The 9,291-nt window shown below is 45.1% G+C and overlaps 2 protein-coding genes across 5 annotated transcripts in view; both read left to right on the top strand.

The window, feature by feature from the left end:
- Positions 1-8,684, top strand: part of SLC22A15 (solute carrier family 22 member 15) — a 35,981-nt gene extending 27,297 nt beyond the window's left edge. For 2 of the 4 annotated variants that reach the window (XM_023535465.1, XM_023535469.1), the window contains 4 exons: positions 1,164-1,284; positions 2,708-2,780; positions 5,446-5,634; positions 5,916-8,287. In XM_023535465.1, the coding sequence (XP_023391233.1) occupies positions 1,164-1,284; positions 2,708-2,780; positions 5,446-5,634; positions 5,916-6,002 (470 nt within the window). In that variant the 3' untranslated portion in view covers positions 6,003-8,287. Of the gene's footprint in view, positions 1-1,163; positions 1,285-2,707; positions 2,789-5,445; positions 5,635-5,915; positions 8,288-8,441 lie in introns of those variants that run through there. The other 2 variants (XR_002782314.1, XR_002782316.1) reach the window with 2 other exon arrangements.
- The window catches only part of MAB21L3 (mab-21 like 3), a 50,480-nt gene continuing 49,644 nt past the window's right edge, over positions 8,456-9,291 (top strand). Inside the window, exon 1 of the mRNA XM_023534914.1 lies at positions 8,456-8,562. The gene's annotated coding sequence lies outside the window, so the exon portion shown is untranslated. The remainder of the gene's footprint in view (positions 8,563-9,291) is intronic.

Genomic DNA, 9,291 nt, shown 5'->3' with positions numbered 1-9,291 from the left:
GCCAGCTCAGTGGTCCGGGAGCGGGGCAGGGACGGTCAGAGGAAGGGGCGGACACTGCGTTGGAGTTATTTCAGGCAAGAGCGGTTCGTGTGAGCCGTGCGAGCAGTCCCGAGGAGGGGACCAGCGTGTTCCATTTGGAGAAATGTCAAGGAGAATGAGAGGCAATTACTTTGAGGATCGAGACATCGCCGTTGACCTTTAAGAGTCGGAGTTTCAGGAGGGGGTGGCGTCGGGAGCCAGGTCGCGCGAGTTAGGAGCAGGTGCACGGGAGGGAGCGGAGCGTCGGCCTCGCCCTGCAGATGCTTGGTTGCGAGGGGGGAAAGTACAGCAGAGTCGATGAGAATTTTTTTTTCTCAGAAGATGAAAATTGTTATTTCGAAGGTAGAGGCTAGTGGATTATCGAAGGCATTACATATGTTTGAAAGGGAATAATGTTAATAAAGAAAGAACCACAGGATAATCGATAATATTTTTGATAGGGAAATGAATGGACATAGAACGTGTTTTTTGCGTTTTATGTAAAAACGTTACATAAACGTTACATTAGGAAACTAAAATATCATTATCGATTAGTAAGTCAAAGAAGTTGGGGAAGAGGAAGGATTAAAAGTAGTTCCACATTTCAGTCTTGTTCTTAAGGAACATAAATGTTTCATATCTTCTGGGAGTAATGTCATGGGTTTTTCCTTATCACTGAAGGGAGCAGTTTTTCCGGCCCTCACCTCTGCGTGTCAGCTAGCAGACAACTCCCTCACAAGCCAGGGCTTGTCGTGCTGGCCACCACTTTACATCATCGATGTTGAGTAAGGTTGGGAAGAAAGGTGAAGCAAGTAGCACCCTTGGGAGATGAAACCTATGATTTTGCTGAAGTTCCCTTTGCCACAGTCCAGAAGCCTTCGGGGGCTGTGTCATCAGGAGTGGGTGTGGGCTTAATCACACGCGGTGGCCACCACTAGGTGAGATTTCACAGGGACAGCCAAATCACTCAGAATATTTCTGTATGGGTTGTGTGCGGTTACTAAGTGTTCTGAGTGTGTATTCAGTTATAGGCCCTCTTTGCTGTTTGAGATCATCATGTTGCCTCTCCCTCAGAATTCAATATGTCATTTAAAAAAGATTCGCTCCACTAAGGACCTCACCAGTGCCGCATGTGTCCTCCCCAGACACAGGTGCGTTCGCCGTGGTGAACAGCCGTTCCTTGTCCCTGCTGGGGAAGCTGACCATCAGCGCTGCCTTTAACGTCGTGTACATCTACACCTCTGAGCTCTACCCGACGGTCATCAGGTACACCTCCCACACAGCCACCTCCCCCTTCACGCATCCTGCATCTTGCAGCAACAGAGATATGGTTCTCACTTCACCTGGAGCAGAGTTAGTGTGGCCAGCAGCAATTCAGCGAGCAGAGTGAGCTCAGAAACTGTCTGTGTAGGCTGCTCCTTGCCCGTCTGGCTAAGGAAAATGTGGCTTCATCCGGAGCCAGATTCCCTTATGTGAATCGTGAGAGAAGTTACTCTGCACCAAACATATCCTGTCCCCCAAATGGTGTTTGGATGTTGTTTTATTTTGGTGGACTTCATTTATTCCGCCACCTATCCCGTGTCAGGCACATGAGAGACAAAGGGACGAAGTCCCTGTTCTCACAGAGCCTACATTTTAGCACAAAACTTACACGTTTTGAAGAAGATCATTTATAGTAATAAGTGAATATTGGATTTACATAGTTATTAAAGGTGGTTTTAATGAATAGGACCTGCTTATATTGAAAAGAATATATTCCACCCTGTCTCCCCTCATAAAATAGATCTGAAAACAAAAAACAGCCCAGTGTGAGGGGTGGGGATTCGCTGCACTGCCTCTGAGGGCTGGGCTGGCTTCCCTCACTCAGCGCTTTTCCAGTGTTTGCAGGCTCATTCCAGACAGACCCCCTGTCCCCTCCTCGTGCAGAAGCCCAGTGGTTCTCCGCCTTTTCCCAGTAAGAGGTCAGGTCATCTGCGATTGGCCCATCGTTTCCAGATCGTGCCTATACCTACCTTCTCTGGCTTCTGGCTCTAAAACTAGCATGACCAGTGGGGAGGCGCTTGAGAGGAATGTGGGTATCACCAACAGTTGGCCTGGGACATCGGAGTGACGTCTGGTCACCCTGCCCATAACCGTTAAGCATTCTCACGCCCTCCACACCTGTCACGCCACACTCCCCAAGAAGGAAGCGTTCTCGGTCTCCTGAGACTATGTGCTCAGTCGGTTCCTGTTCACGGGCCTGACCCTCAACGCTTTAAGAGTCGAGCTTAAGTAAATGGGCAGACATTTCAGACGGCAAAGCCCTGGTGTTCTATGGCTGCGTTAACTGACGGGAGACCTAAGACATAAACCCGGGGGACGCTGGACAGAGACGTTCACGTGCTCTGAACTGCACTGTCCAGGACGGCAGTTGCTAGCCTCGTGTGACTGTTTAAATTTAAATTCATTGAAATAAGTTAAAGATTCATTGCCTCATTCTTAGTCACGTGGTGAGGGCTCAGTAGCTGCGTGCGTCTAGTCTGCAGTGGCTTTCACATTGGACGGTGTGGTTATAGAACATTTGCAACATCACAGAAAGTTCTAGTAGGAAGCACTGCTCTATAGGATATATTATTCTACCCCCCAGGGTCTTGAAATGGTCCCCCTGGAACTCACTGATTTTGCTTTAACTTTTTCTTATGCTTTTCAGGAATGTTGGGCTGGGAACTTGTTCCATGTTCTCCCGAGTCGGCGGGATTATCGCTCCCTTCGTCCCCTCCCTGGTTGGTTTGTACCTCCTGGTTTTTTTCTTGATTCCCTGCTTTGGAAATGCTTGTGCTTTTTGAGTAGAAAGAGGTGATGAACCGCCGCCGTTCGAGATCAGCCTGACACACGTGTGATTAAGGATTTAGATTAAGGATCCTCTTAGGTTAGTACCAGTCCGGCAGGTGGACTCTGACCAAGGATGCTTCACCCCCCGGGGCTCTGATTTTTTCGCTCATCTGTATTCGAGGATTAATTAATGCCAGGTTGCCCCCTTTCTGTCCCCATTCACGAGTTGGTCAGTTAGTGAATTATTATTAAGCTTCTGCTGTGTGCTGGGCGCTGTGCTGAGCTCTTTACAGACATCGTCCCGTGTACTCTTCATAGCAACCGTATGAGGTCCGGGATGTTGTCACCCTGTATTAAAGACGAGGATACGGTAGAAAGAGGTTAAATACCTCTCCAAAGGCGCAACACTCGGAAAAGAAAATTCAAAGAGAAATAGACCTAGCAGTGTGTTTATTAATACTTTTTGCCATTTTCTAAATTTTATAGTCAAAGGGGCTGGACTTAAACTATGATCCTTCCAGTCCTGAAATGTTCGGGTTCTGCGGCAGAACCGTGGAGCCCCGCACGTGTCTCTGCGTGGTCTGATCCATGGCTTCCCAGCCAGGAGTCATCGAGGGGTGACTAGATTTGGTGTGGCGCTTTGTACCTGTTCCGTAGACAACTGTTCATTACTCAGGCAGCTTTCCTCCCTACTTCCTGGTACAGGTATCTCTGAAATGCCGCGGTAGCTTTTTTTTTTTCCTTTTTCTTTTTTTTTTTTTTTTTTTTGAGTTGCAACACAAGTCCTTTTTCTAAGTATCTCTCTCCATGTCTCGTGCTTAATTTTAGGTTACAAGACCCTTCTTATGAAGGAGTCATATTCCATCCTGCAAAATGTGTCTGACATGGGGAGGCTTTCGTTAAAGACACCCACCTTTGGGTGGTGTCCCACAATGTTATAATACCCAGCGCAGTGTCTCTGTTGATCCCAGCTAAGGTGGGAAGAGGCAAAAGTGTTGCGCTCCCTTTGATTCAACGACACACCCACAGGCTGAATGGATAAGAAAATAAGACCCTTACATATGCGGCCTACGAGAGCCTCAGTTCTGATCGAAAGACGCACACAGACTGAAAGTAAAGGGCTGGAAAAAGATATTTCATGAAAATGAAAACGAAGAGAAAAAAAAAAAACTGGTAGCAATACTTACACCAGGAAAAACAGGTAGCAATACTTACACCAGGAAAAACAGGTTTTAAAACAAAGGCTATATAACAAGACACAAAGAAGGACCCAGTATTTACCCAAAGAAACCAAAATACCACTTCAAAGGGACATGTGGATTCATATGTTCATTGCAGCATTATTTATAATAACCACGATAGGGAGACAACCTGGGTGTCCATCAATGGATTAATGGATAAAGAAGAGGTGGTCCATATATACAGTGGAATATTACTCAGCCATAAAAAAGAATGGAATCTTGCCACCTGCAACAACATAGATGGACCTAGAGGGTATTGTGCTGAGTGGAGTAAGTCAGACAGAAAAAGACAAATGCCATATGATTTCACTGACGTATGGAATCTAAAGAATGAAATAAATAAAATAAAAAGAAACACAGAGAACATTTTAATGGTTGCCAGATGGGAGGGGGTAGGGAATGTGAAGTACGGCATGGGGAATATAGTCAATAATATTGTAATTATCGTGTATGGTGTCACATGGGTACTAGACTTATCAAGGTGCTGACTTCGTAAGTCGTATAAATGTCTAATCACTATATCATACACCCGAAGTTAGTGTAATATTGTATGCCAACTGTAATTGAAAAATAAAAAAAAAAAATGATTTAAAAAGACCCCACAGCCACAGCACTGAACGTGCATTTGCGTGCAGGTGTCCAGAGGTCATTCTCTTCCTCCTCCTCCTCCTCCATCATCTCTTCACTTTTGAAAAATCAGGCAAATATTATCCGAGGGGACACCCTAGCCAGCTGTGGCCCTACCCCCAGAATTCAGAAGCCCAAACCAGATGATAATGCTGAGCAGCTGCAGTGTAGGAATTCAGAGCTGTCCGTCAGCCTAGAAAGGCCCAGGGCAACATCCTGCAAGGACCTTTTTTTTTTCCCTTTCTCCCGTGTTGTTATCTTTGAACCTGTTTGTATTTAAAGAAACCGTTTAAATTTTCCCGAGCACATCTTCCGCATCTCTGAAGTGAGCGCTTGTATCGCTGACCCTCGGTCATGTTCAGTCCAGGAAGTGTCCAGCCCTGCATGGGGCTGGGTGGGGGGGTGGTTCTTTCGGCTCTTTTTGTTCTTTTTGGGGTGTTTGTACCTTTAACCCCGGCGCCTCTCATCGGTGGTGCTAAGCAAATCAGAGACAGTGTGGCCAGTTCCAGGGCTGAGAACTTTAAAGCTCGTCATATTTTATTTACTCGCTCCTATCTCTGTGGGTGTGAGGATCACTCTGAATCCTCAGGATAATTCTCAGTGGGGAACGAAGTGGTTTCCAGTGTATTCTAGTGGGAAGGCACGAACTGGGTGGTAAACGGGGCGGTTGCTCGGTCATGAGACGGCCGATGTCACCCCCGAGGAAACTAATGCTGTGTTCTGTTTCCATTCCACTCCCTGCCCACAGAAGTACGTGCAGTGGTCTTTACCCTTCATCGTCTTTGGAGCCACGGGCCTGGTCTCCGGCCTCCTGAGTCTGTTACTGCCAGAAACCCTTAACAGTCCGTTGCTGGAGACGGTTTCTGACCTTCAGGTGTATTCCTACTGGAGGCTGGGAGAGGAAGCTCTGTCGTTACAGACCTTGGACACCCCACAGGTATGGCAGTGTTTGTCTTAATCGCTGAAATTTGCCACTTGGATCATGATGGGTTTGGGGGTGGGGGGGATGCAGGAAAACAAAGGTGGGACCTAACAGCAGCTGATTCTCGAACAACTAAAGATGTTCAACGATTCGTTAGCTTTCTCAGAACACCTTCGGAGCTAATTCTTGGAGGAACAGATGTCACAAAACTACATCTGTCAGCTGAATGTCAGATGGTAATTTTCATTTCGGAAATGTCACGCTATCTTTTCACCCTCTTCTCCTTCCTGTTTCAGTCTGTGGACAAGGAGCGGGTAGGGAGTGAGAGTGAGGAAGAGGAAGAGTTTTACGATGCCGACGAAGAGACTCACATGATCAAGTGAAGAGCGCCAGGCCCCTCTCAGAAGCAGGCCGTCCGTGGCGCCTCTGGCCGAGGCAGCTTCTCCTGGGAAACTTCAAGCACTGGAGAGGATAGGCGTGGACTCGCATAGAAGGGACTCAGCGTGGACCGATTATTTTTCAGGCACAAAACAAGTCGGAGGAGAGATTTAGTTCATGGGAGAGGCCATCACTGCATTGAGGGAATAGTTAATTTGTCCAGTATTCGGGTTTAGCTCAGAATCATGACCTCGGGCAAGACATCTCAACTCCACATGCCAGAGTGGCAAGCTGATTTGTTTCCAGAAGTTTGATCATGTCGCTTTTCCTCCATCACGACCTAAAGCAGATATGTAAAATTTCATTTTCACTATCGTAGTGGGATAAGATGAACACCTTTAAGATTGAATCTTTCGGTCCGTAAGATTCATCTCCTTACGCATTTGACATCCACCTGTATCAGTTGCTCCTCACCAGGAATCTTCGAGACAGGCTGCTGTTCGCATGTTGACTGTGCCAGAGGAAAAGCACCTAGAGGTCGCCTATGTGGCCCGAGGCCCTCCCTCTGGCTTTTTTTCTAACTGATGAAGGAAGTTGGGTCCTTGGCTTAGTTCCTGGCCTCACAGCTGGCTTGAGCTCCTTGTGCCTTTAGTCTCACAGATGATTCTCTGGGAAAAGCCAACTGCACCAGAGCAACCAGCTCAGAGTCAGGCGTGGCTGCGAGCTCAGATTCCATAATTTCTTCAGTTCCCTCTTGGCACACCTCTAGAAAAATTTCTGTCTCAGATTCGAGTACTAGCAGTAACTTCAAAATTATGCCCGATAAATGATGATGTTTTATAAAGGTGGAGAGCAGTTTAAAAGGGACTTGGTGAGCCTTGGATGTTAAAAGGGGAGGAGGAGGGGCAAGGAGGTAGCATTTTTAAGAAGGAAGAAAAGAAAATTATTTTCCACAATTTTGTATTTGATTTGTTTTCAGTGCTGTGCAATGTGGGACTCGGGCAACATTTAAGAATTTGAACTCTCCCGAGGTCAGCCCCTGCCTATTTAGTCAAATGGAAGGCACGGGAATTTCATAGGAAATTTTGATTTTTTGTTAAGTACTACCAACTTTCAAATAAATCAAAATCATACTCAAGTTTCCTAAAATCATGTGCTGAAAATATCTGTTTCCCCAAGAAACCTGAATGTCATCTCAAACTGGAGTCAGGGAGCTTAGGCAGCATTGCTTTAGGTCACTTTCCCAACTAGGAAAATTTCTGTGTTTTCAGAATTTCCACTCCTCCTAACCTCTTAGAGAAAAAGAAAATGCATTAGCGGTAACGCAAAGACGCCACAGCGACCCACAGTGACCGCTTCAGGAAATCTTGGAGGCATCACCCCCAGCGGGCTCCCCCACATTGTCCCCTTATTTGCCCTGGATCAGTCTGTACCTTTGTACGCGTTGAAGTATTTTTATGTTCTTTATGCTCATGATTATGTATCATGCTCTTCACAAATAGGGGCCATCTCTACTACTTTGTATTTCTCTCTGCTGTGTACAGAACACGGGCCTAGATGTAGCAAGGACTAGAATGTATCATTGTTTCTAGCCATCCCGGAAATTTGGAACTCCTCCCAGTATCCTTTTTGTAAGGCCCAGGCGGATCTGACCCCAACCCCCCGCACTGTGGATTCCTGCTCATCTTTCTCTGGAAAAGGCAGACCCCGCCCACTGCCAAGGGAGGAGGAGAGGAGGAACTTAACGGCACTAAAAGCTCTTCAGTGGCCGGGGCATTCAGATGAAACAGTGAGCTAACACACGTGTGACCTGGGGGTGGTCGGAGCTCTCTCTGTGTTATAAGAGTGACACAGCCCATTATAGAAAATCTGGAAACTAGAAGTTAAACAGTTTATCACCCATAGGCCCAACACCCAGAGACAACCAGCGCCGTGTCTTCGTTCTATCTGAAGACGAACTGGGTATCCATCTCTGTTGTGCTGGGATTTCCTCTGCCCCTGGCTAAATAAATAAGGGCTCCATGAGTTCTGTCCCTGGGTACCCTCTGTTCCCAGCTGTGGCGGGGGGGGGGGGTTGAAAAAGGAAGGGAAGGACACACAGTTTGAACACATGTTGCTTAATAAGGCAAGGCAGGCTATCAGCTGCTCATGTCAGATGTGTCGTTCAATTTTGTTTGTTTCTAGATGGTCTTTTGGCAAAGTTTAATAATTACTGTTTTTTTCCTTCCACTGCCTTTTATCAAAGCATTGTTTTCCTTTGGATATTAACTGTTAAAGAACAGGGATGACAGAGAACGTGCACATGTATATGTTTGTGGAGATTAAGTTATTGATCGGAAGGCTTTTAATTCATAGGTAACATATTTTGTTTGTGCAGATGGTTATAAAAGGTATCCTTTTTTTTATTTTTATGTTCAAAATTAAATTTCTTTTCTCCCAAAAAGCTGCAAGAAAAATGCAGGACACCTAAGAAACGCCAGGGTCTCCAGGGTCCAAAGTCTCATAACAGAACCTTGGCACCACATGGACACGTTGAAAGAAACCGTGTTGTGGTTTCCTGATTTGGTGAGTGAAAAACCACTGCCCGTTGTAAATCCAGTTTTGTAATGGGGCTGCTTTCAAGCAATACAGACATTCTTTAGTATTTAAAAATGAGTAAATAAAATAAAACAAGTAAACGAGAAGCAGATGAAAGTTTCCGGACAGTGCTTAAGTGAATATTATCTGGACGGGTATTTTTGTGGAGGTCAAATTGACAAAAGAATCTTTTAGTAGATTTATATTCTTTACACTTTTTGTAAAGAATATAATTGTCACTGTTATATCAGAATTAAAATATAGGTTTCCAATAGGACTTATTCCTTCATTATAAATTCTTATTAGATCATTGATTCTTATATGGAAAGGTATCTATAACGGATTCTTTTAACTAAATAAAATGTAGGTATTGTAGCTTCTTATGAATTTAGTAAAGAATCACAAAATGTAGGTCCTTCCTTTTGTTCTTACAGAATGTGTCAGGATATATAGTATCATCTTTGACAAATTAGGCAAATACAGAATCTGCCAGAAATTATGAGTGGTCTATGGGATGGGCTACAGCAAAGTTAGAGAGTCATGGATCCAATAGATAGCTATAAAAATTTATTTTTAGAAATAGAAAAATGCAAAGATAATGCATCGTTGGAAAATTTATCTACTGTGTAGTACACTGAAGGAGAAAGACCTTATGATTACCTGAATAGATACATAAAGAGTATTTGGCAAAATTCAACACCTATTCAAAATAAAAGC

The sequence above is a fragment of the Pteropus vampyrus genome, unplaced genomic scaffold, assembly GCF_000151845.1.
Source record: "Pteropus vampyrus isolate Shadow unplaced genomic scaffold, Pvam_2.0 Scaffold6, whole genome shotgun sequence".
Lineage (NCBI taxonomy): Eukaryota > Metazoa > Chordata > Mammalia > Chiroptera > Pteropodidae > Pteropus > Pteropus vampyrus.
The sequence above is the reverse complement of the archived record's forward strand: the minus strand, read 5'-3'. Positions and strand labels throughout refer to the sequence as shown.